The sequence below is a fragment of the Neoarius graeffei genome, chromosome 8 (genome assembly GCF_027579695.1).
Source record: "Neoarius graeffei isolate fNeoGra1 chromosome 8, fNeoGra1.pri, whole genome shotgun sequence".
In the NCBI taxonomy this organism is placed as follows: Eukaryota; Metazoa; Chordata; class Actinopteri; order Siluriformes; family Ariidae; genus Neoarius; species Neoarius graeffei.
The window spans coordinates 22,464,866-22,485,284 of NC_083576.1; the positions used below are offsets into that span (position 1 = coordinate 22,464,866).

A 20,419-nucleotide genomic window follows, 5' to 3' on the forward strand; every position below is an offset into this window, starting at 1 on the left:
TTATGTCTCATTATTCTGAGACTCAGCCAGAATCTCCAGGCACTAATGCACTAGTAAAAACTGTAGTACTGTATAACTACATACTAGTCCTGGTCGTGTGTGAGATTTGTCATTTCATGAGCTCTCAAGCAGTCAGGGATTCGTTTAACTGTAAAATAAAATTCCACAGACCCCCTATTTAACCTTATTCATCTATTCAGATATTATGTTCAGGATTTAACTTTGTACAATAATATGCTGGCTATTTACTATTTCTGCCATCGAGATTTATATTCTGATACTCTTCACTGACAGAACATTAGGTCCAAGTTCACATCAATTACAGGCCTATTTGTTTTTGAGTTATTGAGGTTTGAATTAAACAGTTCAAATCAATTAAAATGAGCAAAGGCTAGGATTGATCATTTCCACTACTGTAAGAAAATTACATGCTCATTCACATCTCTGCGAACTAAAATACTGTATGTTATGTTTTGGTGCTTAAAGCCCAAAAATGATGCAAGAAAGCAGTGTTTACTTATATAAAACAATAATGGCTTCACCCTTATTTGGAAAATGATTACAATATAAACACAGTAATGGCACAAGAAATAGAATGTTCCAAAATAAATAGCCAAAGTTAATTTCTCCTGAAAAAAAATTTAAATTAAATTAAAAAGCCTTCACAAATCAGAAAGATTAACGAGCTTTTCAAAAAAGAAGAATGGACTGAAATACTATTAAGCATATTAGTCATTTGTTTCCTGTACTACTCTTTAAAAAAGTACAATTTCATATGTTCCGATATGATAAATAAATACTAGCTTTAAAATAAAATATTTACATTCTTGTTGCTAATTATTCATCTACAGATTAATCGCTGAAGTCCATGAAATCAGAGGTTGATTTTTTTTTTTTGGCATGCTAGAAATATTAAAGTTTTTCTCATATAATATACACTACTATGATCTGCTCCTGGTAGATTTAATATAAGTAGTATGGATGGCACACCTTTTCAAATTAAGACTTTGTAAGTTAATGTTTAATTTAAATTGCATGCTGTAATATTACCACAAACTAGGGACAGAGCTTATTTATAGAATTTGACAGCTTTTTAAGGGCTTTGTAGTCTCCATTTAAAACATATCCTTGTGCTAGTACAGATATAGTCTATATAACCAAATGTATAATAATTCTAGACAAAAAAAAAAACATATGGATGCGAAGCTGTCCACCTACTTTTGGCTGTACGGTATAGTGTAGATCAGGCTTTAACAACACAATCAAGCTAAAGTCCTTTTAGAAAGAAATGTATTTGACTGACAAGCTGTCAAAACACATCGTTGTCCCTGTCTATACAAAAACATTTGAATGTGTGTGAACATCTGGAGAGTTGAGAGTTTCACTCCCTTCTGGATTAAAAACAGAGACAGGAGACTACTAAAGACTTTATGTGCTATTTGCAGGAATAAAAACTCCCCAGTAAAGAGTTATAAACCAGCACAACAAAAGGTTCATTATAAGCTGGTATCTTCAAGTTTTTTAGGTTTAATAAATAAAACAGAAAATAAATACACAGTATAAACTATATTTAAAAATATTTTTGGATATGAAACAATAAACAGGGTTTTTTTCCTTCAATTTTTTTTATCAGTTGTTAGTGTTGTATTGCATAGGTTACTTATACGTACAGCCTCTGTGATCACTGCACACTGGTCACAAGCTAATACATCAGTAATAATATCTCAAGGCTACAGAATTCTTGAGTCTAAATAACAGGAACTGAACCAATGCATTACACTTCTGCTGTCAGAGCACACTGCAGAGTTTTGCATTGCATCTCATTTACCACCCAATACAGCTCATCAGCTCACTCCCAAGGCCTTCACGAGTACGACTCAGTGTATGTGGAGACAGAAAATCAACTTGCCACACATGAAGAGATCAGTAGTATAAGCTGTGAGAAAATGGTGATTCTTTTCTCGTGGTACTTGATAATCAATTGTTAGATCATACTGTATGAGCTCTGCTTTTCTTAATTGACAAAAAAAAAGAGACTGATGAAAACAGGATTTCCCTACTTTAATCCCTGAGAGCTGGAATCCAGCACAGTTCAGTGCATTTCTCACTGCTCAGACATCTACTGGTAATAAACCGATTAGCTGAATCACCTCAGGCTCTGCAGGAGTTGTGCCATAATGCAGTAGTTTTCTATTCTTTGCACAGTTATATTTTTCTCTGCTCTAATATGCCCAATTCAGCTAATCAGCCTTCTTGACTCAATCTGGGTGTGTTAGAGAACGCAAACTAAAATGTGTAGAGCAGGGTTACTAGTACTCATGGATGAGGTTTGGGGATCATGGTATTTTCAGGATGAACAAAGGGAACCAAGATGTATAGCCCCTTGTCAGCCACTGAGGTAGTACTCAAGGATTCTATATCCTTTGACTCCTTAGTTTGAGGACTGAGACAATAGACATGTTTAAGGTTTTAAACTGAACCCTAAGCATTCAAATGATTAATTTGTCACGTACACAGTTATATAACGTACAACAGGTTGTGAAATGCACCACTGTTGTACCTTTGAAGGTTTACATTTATACTTTTACCTCGAGAAACAAAACTGTACGTCCATGAAAGTGTGCTTTAATCACCCATGTAATAGAGTTTCTTAAGAAATGGCGCCATCTAGTGGCTGGCTAGTTGTTTATTTCTTAAAACAGAGATGAAAAACTGGCCAACGAAAATGCATAGGGGATTCTCAAGGCAAAACTCATTTCAGAGAAGTAGTTTGTGTGTATAATAAAGGAAAGGAAATCACGGTTTTATTGGGACAGATATTAATTTTGTTTTGAAACTATATTATCTGGGTTTGTGAAGTCTTAGTATCCGGAAGTAGCAGAGATAAAGTCACATCCCTTCAAAATATCAGTTGATTTTGTGATGAACAAAACCTAAACACAGTGTTTCCAAATACTTTCAATAAAGCAGCTTTTGTTTTAATAACCTACACTGATTCCCATCTTAGAATCGTCATTTGTTTGTTTATGTAGATGTGTGTTTAGATAAGATAAAACGCTGTACAAGAAAATTGTGTTTATTTAACATTTAGGAGTTCTAGAAACTTCCAAAGTAAACCTCGCGCACTTTCGAGTCAATTATCAAGCAGTTGCCTCGTGCTTGGCTACGTCACGACGGGGAACCACGTGACAGGCGTGAGTCAGAGTCAGGTGATAGTATTAGTAACTAGCTTGGCCAGGGTGACGTCACGTCACGCGCCATGACAACATCTTACATCTACTTTCCCAGGTCCCGACAGCGACACGGTTATTAAACGGTTATTACAAACAATGACTCAGCCAGTTTAAGAATTAACAGCCGAACAATTTGATCATTAAATCAACAGAAAAATATAATTTTCTTTCGCACTGCACATTATATGACCACACACACACACTTAAAGTGCCATTCCACCATTGGATGTATTCTTTGGCATAAAATACAATATATTTTATGACAACATGACTGGACAGAGAAATCTTTTAGCTTCAAAATGATATATCAAACATAATTTTATGACAACGACAAGTATATTAATTTTGCGACCAAAGTCACCTACCCTTTTAATTTCCGCGCGGTAGTGAAACGTGATGTCATCGGCAGGTTCCCCTTCTTGTGTACCACGTCACGTGTGACGTGGCACAGATTATCAGCAATGGCGGACAGAACACGATTTCCACTTGTCGATTGCTGTGCCGATATTCACCATCGACCGTCTCCTTTGGGCATCACTTGCTATTTTCCTTCGCTTCTTTTCCGAAGCTGACAATCGCGTTCTATCCGCCATTGCTGATAATCTGTGCCACGTCACACGTGACGTGGTACACAAGAAGGGGAACCTGCCGATGACATCACGTTTCACTACCGCATGGAAATTAAAAGGGTAGGTGACTTTGGTCGCAAAATTAATATACTTGTCGTTGTCATAAAATTATGTTTGATATATCATTTTGAAGCTAAAAGATTTCTCTGTCTAGTCATGTTGTCATAAAATATATTGTATTTTATGCCAAAAAAATACATCCAGTGGTGGAATGGCACTTTAAGTGTGAAACAGAACCGAGTTACTGAGTTGTTCCAGGCACTGTTCAACTCATTTGACTTTTGTTTTTCAGAACACCATCAGGGAAGAAATGGACACCTACACTAAGCCTTATCACCACAGTGGATCTCTTCTGCATATTTGATTTGGCAAGGTTTTTACACCGGATGCCCTTCCTGACGCAATCATCCCGGGCTTGGGACCAGCGCTGAGTATGCACTGGCTTGTACAACCCCAGTGGCTGGGTATTTTACCTAATCTGTATGTCTTTTGGACTGTGGGAGGAAACCCACACAGACACGGGGAGAACATGCAAACTCCACACAGAAAGGCCCCCGTCGATTGGAACCTGGAACCTTCTTGCTGTGAGGTGACAGTGCTAACCACTGCACCACTGTTACTCACATTTTCTTTGCTCAATAACATTGTTTAATCCACATTTATTGGGCTTATATTGAGTGTCTGCCATAAAAGGTCATATCCCGTCAAGGACACCTTCTTCCATTGCTCCATGGTCCGGTTCTGATGCTCATGTGCCCAATGTAGACACTCTCGGCATTAAACAGGGGTCATTATGGGCATTCTAACACGGCCCCATACACAGCAAACTGTGATGCACTGTGTTCTGACACCTATCATAGCCAGCATTAACTTTTTTTCATCAATTTGTGCTACAGTAGCTCTTCTGTGGGATCAGACCAGACAGTATAGCCTTCGCTCCCCATGCAGATCAATGAGCCTTTGATGCCCATTACTCTGTCACCAAATCGCTGATTGTCTTTCCTTGGACCAATTCTTGCATACCAGGAACATGCCACAATATCTGCCATTCTGGAGTTGCTCTGACCCAGTTATAGCTATGACAACTTGGCCTTTGTCAAAGTCACTAAGATCCTTACACTTGCCCATTTGCCGTGGAGCAGCACAGTGGTGTAGTGGTTAGCACGGTCGCCTCACAGCAAGAAGGTTCTGGGTTTGAACTCAGCAGCCGGCGAGGGCCTTTCTGTGTGGAGTTTGCATGTTCTCCCCGTGTCTGTGTGGGTTTCCTCCGGGTGCTCCGGTTTCTCCCACAGTTCAAAGACATGCAGTTAGGTTAACTTGGGGCGGCCTTGGGCTGAAGTGCCCTTGAGCAAGGTACCTAACCCCTGACTGCTCCCCGGGTGCTCTAGTGTGGCTGCCCACTGCTCTGGGTGTGTGTGTTCACTGCTTCAGATGGGTTAAATGCAGAAGATGAATTTCACTGTGCTTGAAGTGTGCATGTGACAAATAAAGGTTTCTTCTTCATTTTTCCTGCTTCAAACACATCAACTTTGAAAACTAGCTGAAAAATATATATCCCACCCCTTGACAGGTGCCATTGTAACAACATAACCAATGCTATTCACTTCACATGTTAATGGTGTTAATGTTATGGTTGATCAGTGTAAAATCACGCCAGGTTTGTACTTTAATAGGCTGAAATGTTGCGAGCAGAGGACTAGTATTGGACAACAGAACGTACAAGGTGAACTGGACAATATTATAAACTGTACAAATTGGTGAATGAAACTTGGTTTAAACACTCAATTTCATATTGGTATCTGTGATGAATAAGATGCTTTTCTATTTAAGTGCCCAACCTATGTTGCTGCTGTCTTTAGGTCGCTGGTTTTCCACTATAACAGACTCCTTCTCAAATTTATTCTAGTAGTCAGATCAAGTTGAGGGAACGTGTTCCACATCACTTTTGCTCTACCCTCTGAGAATTTGTTTGAGACATTAGGGTTCATGGAGTGACCATCTATATCTATACTTTAATGGCTACAGTGATTTTATATATTATATAAATATAAATTTTTCCCCTTTAAACTTGGAGAGCCTAAATGTGGTCATGAACTGACCAGCTTATTCAGGTGAACAAGAATAAAACAATCTGATGAACATGGTCCAGCAATGTGACTGTGGCTCTAAGCTGTGTGTGTGTGTGTGTGTGTGTGTGTGTGTGTGGGATTTTTCACTCACTCAGCATGACACAGCACTTTAAAGATATCATATAAGTACAAGTACACCTATACACAACAATACAGTATAAGTGAGTTCTGTGTCAGGGATTGTATTAGGATATGTTTAACTAATGAAAAACAAATAGAGCAGCATTTATCTTCAGAGGAAGTGATTGCATCAGAATGGACCATGATACTACGGATTAAATCACATCTATTCTAGCACAATTACAAGAAACACTAAAGCTCATAGATCCTAGAAGAAAAGTATATTTTTAATGTTAGTTGAGGCCTAGAGATAATATTTTCACATCACAAAACCTAAATTAAAAATATTACAATAATCTGTTTTGTGGTGTTAACTCTATAACAAGTGAAAGTTATCTCTTCCCAAATGAGCATTTGTGATTGATGTTCTTGTTGTCTTTTCAGGCCTTACAGCTGACAGACCACTCACAGACATCCAAGGACAAAAGGATAGGATAAGAAAGATGAATGGATTTTTAAAGTTCTTTTTCACATGGCGGTTTATTTTGTGCCTTTTCCTTTCCCCCGTGTGTGTTCACACACATTTTTTAAATACATACTGTAGAAACACATCTACTGATGCTACTGATGCTGGCAGTCAATGACTGCCAGCAGTCAGGATGGAGGGCAAAGTACCTTCCAGTTGGGGTAGGCTGCAGAGGCTTTGCGGCCCGGTCCTTGGCCAGCGTACTGGGGTGTTTAGGCATCGTCGGACAGCAGAAGAGGAGAGCCATCCGCAATACCATGGAAGCGGCAGAGAGGGCCTCAAGATGGCTGTGGCTCAAGAGAGGAGAACCATGGAGTCGTGGTAGCTAGCATGCCATCTGGACACAAGCTGGGGTCTGATGAGCCCCAGCTGGGTCACCTGGATGAGGGTGTATGATGTTGAAAGACCCGAAACACCCAATGATTCCAGGAACATCACTGACGATGTGTCCAGTTGCATCAGTAGATGTGTTTCTACAGTGCATATAGCAGTGGGGACTGATATGAAATTAGAAACTTTAACAAGTACAAGACACACGTGCATTTTGATCATATAAAAGCAAGTTATTTATTGTCATGCTATCTGTTATCACCCAAATGAAGATGGGTTCCCTTCTGAGTCTGGTTCCTCTCAAGGTTTCTTCCTCATGTCATCTCGGAGAGTTTTCCTTGCCATTGTTGCCTCAGGCTTGCTCATTATGGATAAATTCATATATTTAAAATGTATATTTCTGTAAAGCTGCTTTGCGTCAGTGTCTAGTGCTAAAAGCACTTATACAAATAAAACTGACTTGACAGTTACCTCATGTCTGAATACAACCATAGTCCGAAAATTGGTTCATTACAGCTACTGATTAAGAAAACCTATAATTTACACTCAGTGTATATTAAACTGCAGTGAAGAGCTATCACAGTTACTGTTAGTAGTTCTGTTGATTAAAAATGCCACTGAATACCTGGAAAATGAATAAAACAAAAATTACTTTGTTAAAGTAAATATAAAAGATCTTTGTGGACAAATAAGCATTTGTTCTAGAATTTTCTACCACTTGGTTTCCACATAATAATACAGGATTACAGTATTTACAGATACATGCTACATTACACTATATTACTAGCTGTAATGTCGAGCAGCGACTACAATTATTGACAGTCCATAATTAATTAATTATTGACAGTCCTTAATTAATTAATTATCAACACCTTTTCAGATTTACCAATAAAAAAATATTTTTTTTTACAAAAGGTGAGTTTCAGTTACAACAGTTATTATTGGTTAATTAATCAACTGGAAGACCCCCCCCCACACACACACACACCTTTTGACCTTGCTGTCTGAAGACACAGCTCGTTACCTGAGATGGATTTTTTTTTTTAAGCATGATCAACAATTTCAGGAAAACCCGGACATCATCATTGCAGGTAAGCATGGTGGAAAGATCATGGACATGTTTTTACTTATCAAATTCACCAATATTTCATGATATCCTTGTCAAAACCTACTTTGTTTCTTACTCTTTCATTTGACAGTCGCCATTTTGTATCTAAACGTGCATTTGAGAAGTCACATGAGGTATCGATAATAATGATCACTTTCACCAGTGTCCACCATTATCGACACCCTGTGGAATTAAGTGACATTTACCACTTTTATGGATCGATCTTTGTGTAACATTGTTGAAATAGATGAAGCACTTTATTATAAAAAAAACATGCTGTGATTTATTATAACTTTTTTCTGATTCATAACAGAATGGAATGCTTATAGAGTATTTGGAATCCTACTGGAATAAATAGAATTAGACCAGAATTAAATTCCTAGTAGATAAAAAATTACATGTTGAAATATTCAGATTTTTCTATTCCATTCAGAATTTTTTTCCAGTTTGTTGTAAATATCTACCACATATTACAATATCAGTAGACATTTTATATTTTTAGATGTAAAAATATAAAGTTTTGGTTCGAGGAATGACATGCGACCTTTGACCTGGATTTTCATGTGGTTACAATGTCAATTGCCTCTTGACATTTATTGGTAAACTACAAAACTAGAAATACAAACAACAAATGATTAACAAAATGTGATCTACGAAAATACTTAAAGTGGGTAGAAAGTGGAATAAAAAGATTTTCTGACACAGGTTAAATATCAGTTCATTTGTTTACAAACATTAGAATTACTTCCTCATTTATGTAAGCACGGACATCGATATATTTATATAAAAATGTATTTTGTACTAACTATAAGTCTATGTAAAACAATTTTTAAATAAAAACTATGTTTTGTTAACTTAATACCACATCCCGATTTTTTTTTTTTTTAAATAATCATCTGGATGTCGATAACTGTAGTCAAAGGTGTCAAAAATTGTGGAACACTGTCACGTGATCTGATACGCTAAGTAATCGGGAATCAACTGATTTTTTTCCCAGTGGAAGTTTGAGTAATTATTCATGCACAATTTATGTATTGAAAGTCTTTTCTGCTTTTGCAATGGCTAAAAGATCATTAATGTGTCAATAATTGTAGCCGCCGCTCTAGTAATATATATGTCATAATATAATGTAATGTAGGTACATTACAGCTACTGATTAAGAAAACCTATAATTTACACTGTGTATATTAAACTGCAGTGTATATTAAACTACAAAAAGTAAAAAAAAAAAACTTTTTAAAGTAAATATAAAGAGATTTGTGAACATTTGAGCATTTGTTCTAGAAGTTTCTACCACTTGTTTCTACATAATACAGGATTACAGTATTTACAGAGACGTGCTACATTACAGCTAGAAATATAGTGTAATAGACTATATAATAGTGTAATGTAGGTACATTACAGCTACTGATTAAGAAAACCTATAATTTACACTGTGTATATTAAACTGCAGTGTATATTAAACTACAAAAAGTAAAAAAAAAACTTTTTAAAGTAAATATAAAGAGATTTGTGAACATTTAAGCATTTGTTCTAGAAGTTTCTACCACTTGTTTCTACATAATACAGGATTACAGTATTTACAGAGACGTGCTACATTACAGCTAGAAATAGTGTAATAGACTATATAATAGTGTAATGTAGGTACATTACAGCTACTGATTAAGAAAACCTATAATTTACACTGTGTATATTAAACTGCAGTGTATATTAAACTACAAAAAGTAAAAAAAAATTTTTTCAAGTAAATATAAAGAGATTTGTGAACATTTGAGCATTTGTTCTAGAAGTTTCTACCACTTGTTTCTACATAATAATACAGGATTACAGTATTTACAGAGACATGCTACATTACAGCTAGAAATATAGCATAATAGACTATATAATAGTGTAATGTAGGTACATTACAGCTACTGATTAAGAAAACCTATAATTTACACTGTGTATATTAAACTGCAGTGTATATTAAACTACAAAAAGTAAAAAAAAAATTTTTAAAGTAAATATAAAGAGATTTGTGAACATTTGAGCATTTGTTCTAGAAGTTTCTACCACTTGTTTCTACATAATACAGGATTACAGTATTTACAGAGACGTGCTACATTACAGCTAGAAATATAGTGTAATAGACTATATAATAGTGTAATGTAGGTACATTACAGCTACTGATTAAGAAAACCTATAATTTACACTGTGTATATTAAACTGCAGTGTATATTAAACTACAAAAAGTTAAAAAAAAACTTTTTAAAGTAAATATAAAGAGATTTGTGAACATTTGAGCATTTGTTCTAGAAGTTTCTACCACTCGTTTCTACATAATAATACAGGATTACAGTATTTACAGAGACGTGCTACATTACAGCTAGAAATATAGTGTAATAGACTATATAATAGTGTAATGTAGGTACATTACAGCTACTGATTAAGAAAACCTATAATTTACACTGTGTATATTAAACTGCAGTGTATATTAAACTACAAAAAGTTAAAAAAAAACTTTTTAAAGTAAATATAAAGAGATTTGTGAACATTTGAGCATTTGTTCTAGAAGTTTCTACCACTCGTTTCTACATAATAATACAGGATTACAGTATTTACAGAGACGTGCTACATTACAGCTAGAAATATAGTGTAATAGACTATATAATAGTGTAATGTAGGTACATTACAGCTACTGATTAAGAAAACCTATAATTTACACTGTGTATATTAAACTGCAGTGTATATTAAACTACAAAAAGTAAAAAAAAAAACTTTTTAAAGTAAATATAAAGAGATTTGTGAACATTTAAGCATTTGTTCTAGAAGTTTCTACCACTTGTTTCTACATAATACAGGATTACAGTATTTACAGAGACGTGCTACATTACAGCTAGAAATAGTGTAATAGACTATATAATAGTGTAATGTAGGTACATTACAGCTACTGATTAAGAAAACCTATAATTTACACTGTGTATATTAAACTGCAGTGTATATTAAACTACAAAAAGTAAAAAAAAAAATTTTCAAGTAAATATAAAGAGATTTGTGAACATTTGAGCATTTGTTCTAGAAGTTTCTACCACTTGTTTCTACATAATAATACAGGATTACAGTATTTACAGAGACATGCTACATTACAGCTAGAAATATAGCGTAATAGACTATATAATAGTGTAATGTAGGTACATTACAGCTACTGATTAAGAAAACCTATAATTTACACTGTGTATATTAAACTGCAGTGTATATTAAACTACAAAAAGTAAAAAAAAAAATTTTAAAGTAAATATAAAGAGATTTGTGAACATTTGAGCATTTGTTCTAGAAGTTTCTACCACTTGTTTCTACATAATAATACAGGATTACAGTATTTACAGAGACGTGCTACATTACAGCTAGAAATATAGTGTAATAGACTATATAATATACTGTAATGTAAAATAATGTAGTGTAATAGACTATATAATCGTGTAATGTTATAGTGTAATGTAGGTACATTACAGCTACTGATTAAGAAAACCTATAATTTACATTCAGTGTATAGACTATTAAACTGCAAAAAGTAAAAAAAAAAATAATTAAAAAAACCTCTTAAGTAAATATAAAGATCATTGTGAACAACTAAGCATCTGTTCTAGAACTTTCCACCACTTGGTTTCTACACAGTAATACAGGATTACAGTATTTACAGAGACCTACTGTGATCATTGGTTGTGGGAATTTCCTCATTACAAACTGCATTGTCATTCCTCGACTTTCTCATCCCCCCCCTTTAATAGGCCCCACCCTCTTGTTTTTGTAGCAGCATCTCGGATCATGCGCAGTGAGTGAGACTCGTCACCGGTCAGAATCGCTTGGCCCCGCCTACACCCCTAGACGTTCTCATTGGCTATTCAGATGCATAAATTTTAGAGGCGGCCACACAGTAGAATTATACACAGCAGTGCAGGAAGTCAGCTGATCTGTGCTTTTTAGAGGACGCAATTTCTACTGCGCAACAAGCAGCTCAGAGCTCGAATCTCTAAATACTCGCTGGTGGTGATTGTGGAAAGAAGACAACATGTCAGTGACGGTGAAGGCTTATCTCCTCGGGAAAGAGGAGTGTCATAAGGAGATCCGCCGCTTCGCCGTGGATCAGGATGTCTCGACAAGTTTTGAGTACTTGAGTCGGAAGGTGATAGATGTTTTCGCAAACCTACGCAATGTCTCCTTCCAGATGTACTACAGAGGTAAACTTTATTCCCTGAAGCTCTAATATTATTGGTTAGGCTTAACGAGGTAATCATGGTCAGTGCCAATACTTCTGCTGGACCGTGGACCTCGATAATCGACGTGTTTTATTCGGCTGTATGTCAGGCCTTGCTGAAAGGTTCACCAAGGCATCTAGAGTTCTTAAATTAATTCTAATTCTCATTCTCTCTGAAATCTGTACATTGTCTGTTTCCTTTAAATCAAGGTGGGTTTTTTTTTCTTGTACCTGTAATGTTTTTTTCATATGGAAACCTTCAAAAAGTTGAAGGTACTACTTCAGACAAGGAAAAGTGTGTCTTTTTTTGTTTGTTTGTTTTAACCTTTATTCATTATAACAAACATGAACAGCAGTAAGTAACCTTGTCTACTTCACAGTATCTTATATATAAAATTCAATACATTCCAAACCATAATATGTAAACAACTTTGCCTTTCAGCTGGTCTGACATGTTCTACATAATTTACACATGCCTTTTAAGAATGGAAAAACAAACTGGGTGGGTCACCACAAAATGAGTCCACTTGGTTAAAAGTTTTTATTGGGTATCTTAAATCCAAGTTTAAATTCTTTATTTTAAAAGGGTCATTTGTTAAATTTGGTGCAGCCAATGCAGACAAATATTCTCTCATATGACACCCTCCTTTTGCCCTAAAGATACATTCCATCTTCTCTCAGAGCGTAGTCTAGGGCATGTTTTATATCTCCATCCTGATCACTACAGAAATTCAACACACTTCAGTGTTTTTTAACATGCCTAGAAAGCTGGATAGCTATTTCGGAAGGTTTTTTTTTTTCCCCTCCCCCTCTCTTGAATATGAGATTCTTTGCTTCAGAGTTGATCTGAAGAGCTCCAACAGAAGGATGGTCCACTGTCCTTCATACTTTTAAACCAATCTTTCCAAATAAAATGTTGGTACAGAAGTGAGAATATGTACTACTACAAAGACAGGTACTGATATCTCTCTTGTTGTAGATGAGGATGGAGACATGATTGCCTTCTCCTCAGATGAGGAACTCATGATGGGACTGACTATGGTGAAGGATGATACCTTCCGCATTTTCATCAAGGGTAAGGTTCACAGATTCCACTATCTCTATTGGAAGGTGGTGTCCTACAAAGCAACATTTTAGGCTGTAGTTTTAAATCTGACCTTGAGACATCCTTTTTGGAAAATGTCATCAACCAGCCTAATCATGATTCATGCAAGTCAAGAGTTGTTAACCAAAGTACTAAGATTGCTCTTTTGTATTTTATGCTTTCAGAAAAAAGGGAGCACAAGCGTGACCTCCCTCATATGGACCAAGGATGCACCTTCCCCCCTCCTCCAGGACCACACCACATGTATCCTCCTGGATTCCCTCCCATGGGTCTACCTCCTCATCACCAGCTGATGGTTCACCCTGGGGTGACTTGTGATGGTTGTGAGGGACAAGTGGCTGGGACCCGCTTCAAGTGCACTGTGTGCCCCAATTATGACCTGTGCTCTACCTGCCAGGCCAAGGGCCTCCACAAGGAGCATGCTCTCCTGCCTATTTTTCACCCTATGGCCAATATGAATGAGGTGAGCCCCAGCCAGGAAACTGCTGTTTTACTACTTATGGTATTGGTCAGTAATGGCTTGCTTAATGTTTTAAACTTGAATTCAGTCTTTACTCCCCCCCCCCCCTTCAGTGGTTTCCCCGTGGCAAGTTTTGGCGCAAGATGAGGCATTGCATGTGGGCTGGGGCCCAGGCGCAAAATCAGGCTCAAAACCAGGCCCAGCCTGGGTCATCTAATTGCCAGCCCAGCTCCCAGCAGGCTAACTCGCAGGAAGGTCAAACTGGTAACCTTTTTGTTTTAAGCAGATACAGTTTACATGGGGAAACAGGAGTACGCAAGAGTCTTAGACACGTGCAAAGAAATGCTACAAAAGATTGTTTGAAAAATGAACACTTCTATATTAAACAGTAATAAAATAAAAAATTGGCGTGGCATGTTTTTAAAGGTTTTTTTTCCCCTCTTCACAATATCAGTTTGTACTTTATGATCCCCTCATACAGTTGTACCTGAACAACCCCCCCCTTTCCTCCACAGGAGCCTCATCTACCCAGACCAATATGGAGTACTTGAAGAACATTGGAGAGGGGGTGGCTGCCTTGCTGAGCCCCCTTGGTAAGTTGACTTCAAGTGTCCTCACATATTCCATTCTTGTATGAATTTGAGTCCTAAAGCCCTGCTTTTCACGTTTATGTAAAAGGTGTTAATGTATTTGCTACTCCACAGGCATTGATGTGGACATTGATGTCGAGCATGAGGGCAAAAAGGCCAAAGTGACCCCACCTCCTTCTGCCTCAAGTGGACCTCCTAGTGGCCGGAGTGATGGTAGCTCTGGAGGCCTTTCCAAGGGTGCAGATGGAAGTCCAAGCAGTGTAGGGAGTACTAATGGGGGGCCAAAGGTAAGTAAATTAGATGTATGCCAAATAACTATATCCAACATGCTTTTTATAAAAACTTAAGTTTTGGGTGTCAATCATGAAAACCTTTCAATGTCTCTCTTTGCAGGATCAGAAAGACCAAAGTAATGATGAGGAGTGGACCCATCTGAGCTCAAAGGAGGTGGACCCATCCACAGGTGAGCTCCAGTCACTGAGGATGGAGGTGGATGGAGGAAATGATAACCCTGCTCCACTTGACCATGGTTCCACCATTAACCCAGGCCCCAGTGGTCTGCGTGAAGCTGCCCTCTATCCACATTTGCCACAAGGTAAAAGCAGAAAGCTGTACTGTTCAATTCTGGCAAGGGCTCACAAGAGCTAGCAAAACTGCTAGGCTTACACGAAAGTTGTTTGCTATAAGGAATGATGTTGTACAGGTTTCCATTTTGGTATGCCTAGCTCTTTTATTAAACTTGAAAGACACACTTAAAGTGCATATCTGGGACTTTTTTAAATGAAAGTATGTCCCTCTTACACACTCATCCAGAAGGGTACCTTTGCACAAGGCCATCTGTCTACAGCAGAAAAAAATAAAATAAAACTGAAAATCCCAAGGGAGTCTGGAGCCAGATTCATGACGTTACCTGTGGAAGCACGAGCAGGCTGCGCAAGCTTTGCACAGTTTAAGTGCACAGCCTGTGTAGACCAAGCGCTCCCATTTCTCCCTCATTGTCCAGTCTTTTGGAAAACGATGAGTACTAATCAAGACTGGTATTACTACACCCTTCTATAATACATCTGTTAACCATTTTAATAATTACGTGATAACATTGAAGAAATTTGCAGAAATTTGCAGAAAACCACCAGGTCGTTTTCTCAAACAAACCAGCACTGACCTAGGATTCAGAGGGAGGCGTCCCGCAGATGTCATAATCAATGTTTGCTGGGAAATTCAAATGCCAAGTTTTTTCAGAGGTGGACCAATTTGCCTCAAATGGCTTTTTTTTTTTTTTTCCAACTGAATTTCTGGTAGTGCACAAGGTTTAATAAAAAAAAAAAAAAAAAATACAGAATGTTACAGATAGGAGAATTACATTGAGCTTGCTCCTGAATTTACCCATAATATGCACTTTAAAGCTGCCCAAACTGGTTCTGCTGTGCAATACCAAACCTGCCCCATTGTTTGTTTATTATTTAATAAGTAAACAAACAATGGGGCAGGTTTGGTATTGCACAGCAGAACCAGTTTGGGCAGCCTAAGCCTCAGTTATTCATCCTCCAGCACCATACATGCATAATTGTACTCAAAACCTGACCTATTGTCAAACCTTCCTTTCAGATGCTGACCCTCGACTGGTGGAATCTCTGTCCCAGATGCTCTCCATGGGCTTCACAGATGAAGGTGGTTGGCTGACCAGACTGCTCCACACTAAGAACTACGACATTGGAGCTGCTCTGGACACCATCCAGTATGCCAAACCCCCAGGCCAACAGAAGTGAAGCAAGGGCTCAAAAACATAAATGGGGGGTTAAATGTTTATTTTGAAAACCCCATACTAACCCATTTAACTTTCTCTGCCAACATGTAAACATTCTCTTCATACAGCTAAGTTACTCAGGCATTTTAATAGATTAATTTTATTCAACTGTAAGACCATGTGGAAATTTAACCTGGGAAGTCACATAAGGATACTATCCAAATGCAGTCACACTCTTTTATTGGCTCAATCACTTCACCGATAGCACAAACCTTTCTTTTCCAGACAAACTGTTATGAATTATTCCCTACTTACAATCTAGTAATCAATGTTTCTTTCTGGAAAGAAAATCAGAGTATATTTGTTAATCAGAATGGAAAACAATTGTTATTCTATACTTTTTCAAACTTGTCTGTCAAATAAATTACCTGCAAAGCTCAAGATGTCTGGATTATAAACTTTAATTTCAAATTATCATAACTGTTAAAACAATTAGGTAGCTGGTCACAATCACAATTTGTCCTTTTTTTTTTTTTTTAAGGACACTACTGTGCCATAGTGGCAGATTAATATGCATCATCAAAATCCTCATCTGTATGGAATAATGTACTAAAGGAAAGGGCAGGACATGGTCTCTTAAGAGGTACTGGCTGAACACACACAGGCTTCTGAGAGCCAGCAGGCCTTGATGTGAGGGTGGGGCTGTTAGGCTGTTTGCACATATTTCCAGTTACACAGTGACTCAGGTTTTGAGAAATGGTCCCCTTTTCTACACCAAACACCTTATCCAATCCAAGTCCTTCAGTCCCTGCTATGTTTTTAAATAGAACTGTGGCTACAGGCATCACTAGGCTCTGCGCCAATGCCGAGTGCTCCGCACCTGTATACTGCGCACCTTCACCATCTCCCTCCTCTGCTTCAGCACAGACAGATGGAAGAAACTGAGCCCACTTGGAGTCTCTGGCTTCTGGTTTAGTTGCAGTAGGCTGCCCATGAGAAACTGATGGTGCAAAGAAACTGCTTAAGGGAACCAAGGGGTGAGGCTTGGTGCTTAAGTCAGCAAAAGATTGCTTTTTTGCTTCAGTGGACTGGGAACATATACCATTATATGCAGCTGGAGAATGACAAAGGGCATCATTTCTCTGGCTTGTATGGGCACATGGGAATCCTGTTGAAGTGTGTGATACATGAGGCAATGATTTGAAAGTGCCATCATGCTGATGAGGCTGAAATAAGAAAACAGTCTTAAGAAAATAATCTGTCTCAAGCTGCCTAAGCAAATTAAGTATTTTTTTTAAAAAGGGACATGTACATGATTATAGAAAGGTAAGAGGTTAGCAGGCATACTAACAAAGCTAAACAAGCTATGTATAATTTCAAAAAAGGTATTAACCCACAATTCCTTGTTTATGGACAGAATACAAAAGGTCAGAGTCTTCGTGTAAAAGTGAACAACTAATCATGCAACCCCCCCCCCCCCCAAAGAAAAAAAAAAAGCCTAGATTCTGGACTACAGCCAGACAATGCCTCAAAACATCAGCTAGGGTAAATCCCTCATTACTTGCTCAAGATTAAACCTGGCAGGCACTTTACAAACACTTACTCTAGTAGTACAGTATTATTGACTTTTCATTTGATTCGTGAGGCTGAGAGGATCCTTGATTCCAGCTTGACTTCATGTGGCAAATTTCATTTTACAGATAAATGAAGTCCAATAAACCTCATTTTCACATCAGTATATTGCCCTGATGGGTTCAATGTTTCACATTTCATAGTTATAAGTCCCATTAGTGCTCATTTTCATCCATGTAAACTACATTCAAAAGGTATAAAAAGACTATCCATTAGTGTTAATGTTTAAAGCAACCAAAATGAGTGCAAAGATTCTTCAATAGCTGCCTCCAGGAAGCTGGCACCCCATATGATGAGTACATGAATACAAGTGTTTTGATTCATTTGTGCACACAAAAATTTATGCTGAAATAGTTTAAGAAATTAACTGTTAAATGTTGTAATGACCCAGCACCCCACCCAAATGACTCCCAATGTGTCATTCATGAATCATTTGTGCGCAAACAAAACCTGCTTCTGTTAATTAGTGGGGTGCTGAGTGAGGTCACACATCAAGAAAATAACATTTAAAAGCATGTGTTTATTTTGCATGCAAATCGAATCAAAATACTTTTATTCTCACACTTATCATACGGGGTGATTCTGCTTTCCTTCAGAATCCTCATACAGGTTTAATGAGATGAGCTATAGCGCAGTCTAAAAACATACCTGAGATGGCAATCTCACAACCCCGCAATGAGCAGTGTCTATGTCCTCATCTCCACCAACAGTGTAGCGTTTACAAGAGGCCCCTGGAGTAAAGCTTTTCTTCCTTTTTCTGCTAGAATGGTAACGATAAGAACAAAGTTTGACATCAAATATCATCCAGATGAGCCAGATGTTTAACTCCTACCCAAATCAGACAGACAGTAATATGGCCCAGTTTATTGGTAATGCTATTCCTAAAGCATACATTCACTTTCTTTTATTTGTACAGAATCAAAAACATGGACTTTTCCCAGTAATGATATACACATTGTGCTTTTAATTTTTTTTTTTTTTGGGGGGGGGGGGGGGGGGGGGGGGGAAGAGAAGCAGAATCCTTGTTCTAACCTGATGTTATGATGCTGACTGCACTTCTCAGTGCCTGTGTAAATGTTCTTTTCCTCACATTCTGGTCCACTCTCTTTCTGGTCCATGTATTTATTCCAGCGGCTTACAATCTGTGTGTCCCCCTGCACACAGACATGGCAGATACAAGATCAGTAGCTCTAATAATGACACTCCATACCAGTGTATCAAAACTAAAAAGAAGAAATCAGCATGCTGACCCCTGGATAATCTGGGCCAATTTCTGATTCTGGGAACTTTTACATACACAGATTAAATTAAAGCTACTGAAAATGATTTAAAAACCAACCACTTAAATTTCCAGACAAAAGGTATTAGTTAATTAATTAATAAATAAATACTCGGCAAAATGCATTGACCAAAAAAGTTGCCAGGTCAATCTTTCATGATTAAATGAGGGGGTGATATAATTCTATTGAGATCCTCTTGTAACAGAAAGCAAATCTGAATTGCTTGTGTTACCTACCCTGATTTGGGTAGGAGTTCAAAGCAAAAATGAACTGCCCACATTTTTCTGAAATAAGCAGCCCAAAAGAAAAACTGACTGGGTGTCTTATTTCAAAGTTTGTGGGTTGACAGACACTCCAGATACTTAAAATGTATGTGCATAAGCACTGAAAAAGTGAGTTTTTCCATAATGTCCCCTTTAAGTGGCAAGGACAATGACACATGCGTTATATGTAAATGCGTTATTTGTTCCATGCACTATTAGCTACGGCTACAGCAAAGGACCCTATTGTATAGTAGGCTGTGGCTGCAGGTTTTTCTTTCCAACCAGGCAAGAATACAGCAAAATTAAAAACAAAATTCTTCAGCTGTTTGAAGACAGAGATGGATAGGAGACCATTTGATGAAACAAGTGGAATCATATTTTGATTGGGGAACAGTATCTTTTTAACCACTGTTCTCTTTATGACTGCTACAGTGTTGTATCTTGACCTAACTACTTAGGGCCTGGTCCCACAAACACTGATAACTAGACCTATGCCTGAATTTAGTTCTAGTCTGGAGCAGTCACACCACAACTATAATCTCGACTGCAATATATCAGTTGGTCCTGCCACTCAGGGAAATAAATGCATGCAACTTAGGAATAGTCATGGAAGTTTTTTTCCAGATAGTAGCACATTATTCCAGTACATACTGTACAGCTTGGATTTCAAAACAACCCATGCACATACTCCGGTGGTTGACAAAATACAGACAGGTCACGGACAACCGAAATATAATAATTTAAAATAAATAAATAAAAATACAGAATAGAGTGGTTACAGATCTTAATATGGATGCTAATAATTTACGAACTAGTCACAGATGTTTCAGTACATTACAGATTGGTTACAGATTTGACACGGACAATGCATCACAGAGAAAAAAAAAATTCAAGAAGTCTAAAGCAATTAAAGGTTTGGATTGCCCAAGTTCATAATTAAAATAGCTTACCTGCATTTACAGTGGTGCTTGAAAGTTTGTGAACCCTTTAGAATTTTCTATATTTCTGCATAAATGACCCAAAACATCATCAGATTTTCACACAAGTCCTAAAAGTAGATAAAGAGAACCCAACAAATGAGACCAAAATATACTTG

General features: G+C 37.4%; 2 protein-coding genes across 4 annotated transcripts in view; one reads left to right on the forward strand and one right to left on the reverse strand.

Annotated features, from left to right (window-relative positions):
* Window positions 1-11,923: 11,923 nt before the first annotated feature.
* sqstm1 (sequestosome 1) lies at window positions 11,924-16,589 on the forward strand. Of its 2 annotated transcripts, none has more exons than XM_060927426.1 (8): window positions 11,924-12,232; window positions 13,229-13,324; window positions 13,519-13,817; window positions 13,928-14,069; window positions 14,330-14,407; window positions 14,519-14,691; window positions 14,798-14,999; window positions 16,010-16,589. In XM_060927426.1, the coding sequence occupies exons 1-8, from the start codon at window positions 12,064-12,066 to the stop codon at window positions 16,168-16,170; spliced, it is 1,320 nt and encodes a 439-aa protein (XP_060783409.1). In that variant the 5' UTR covers window positions 11,924-12,063; the 3' UTR covers window positions 16,171-16,589. The 2 variants fall into 2 exon arrangements, with proteins under 2 accessions (XP_060783409.1, XP_060783408.1); XM_060927425.1 differs by having other exon boundaries at window positions 11,925-12,232; window positions 13,928-14,078.
* mrnip (MRN complex interacting protein) overlaps window positions 16,372-20,419 on the reverse strand; it is a 30,949-nt gene continuing 26,901 nt past the window's right edge. Inside the window, exons 5-7 of one of the 2 annotated variants that reach the window (XM_060927428.1) lie at window positions 18,813-18,934; window positions 18,429-18,537; window positions 16,372-17,374 (exon numbers count right to left, since the gene is read on the reverse strand). In XM_060927428.1, the coding sequence (XP_060783411.1) occupies window positions 16,715-17,374; window positions 18,429-18,537; window positions 18,813-18,934 (891 nt within the window). In that variant the 3' untranslated portion in view covers window positions 16,372-16,714. Of the gene's footprint in view, window positions 17,375-18,428; window positions 18,541-18,812; window positions 18,935-20,419 lie in introns of both variants that reach the window. The other variant, XM_060927427.1, reaches the window with a different exon arrangement.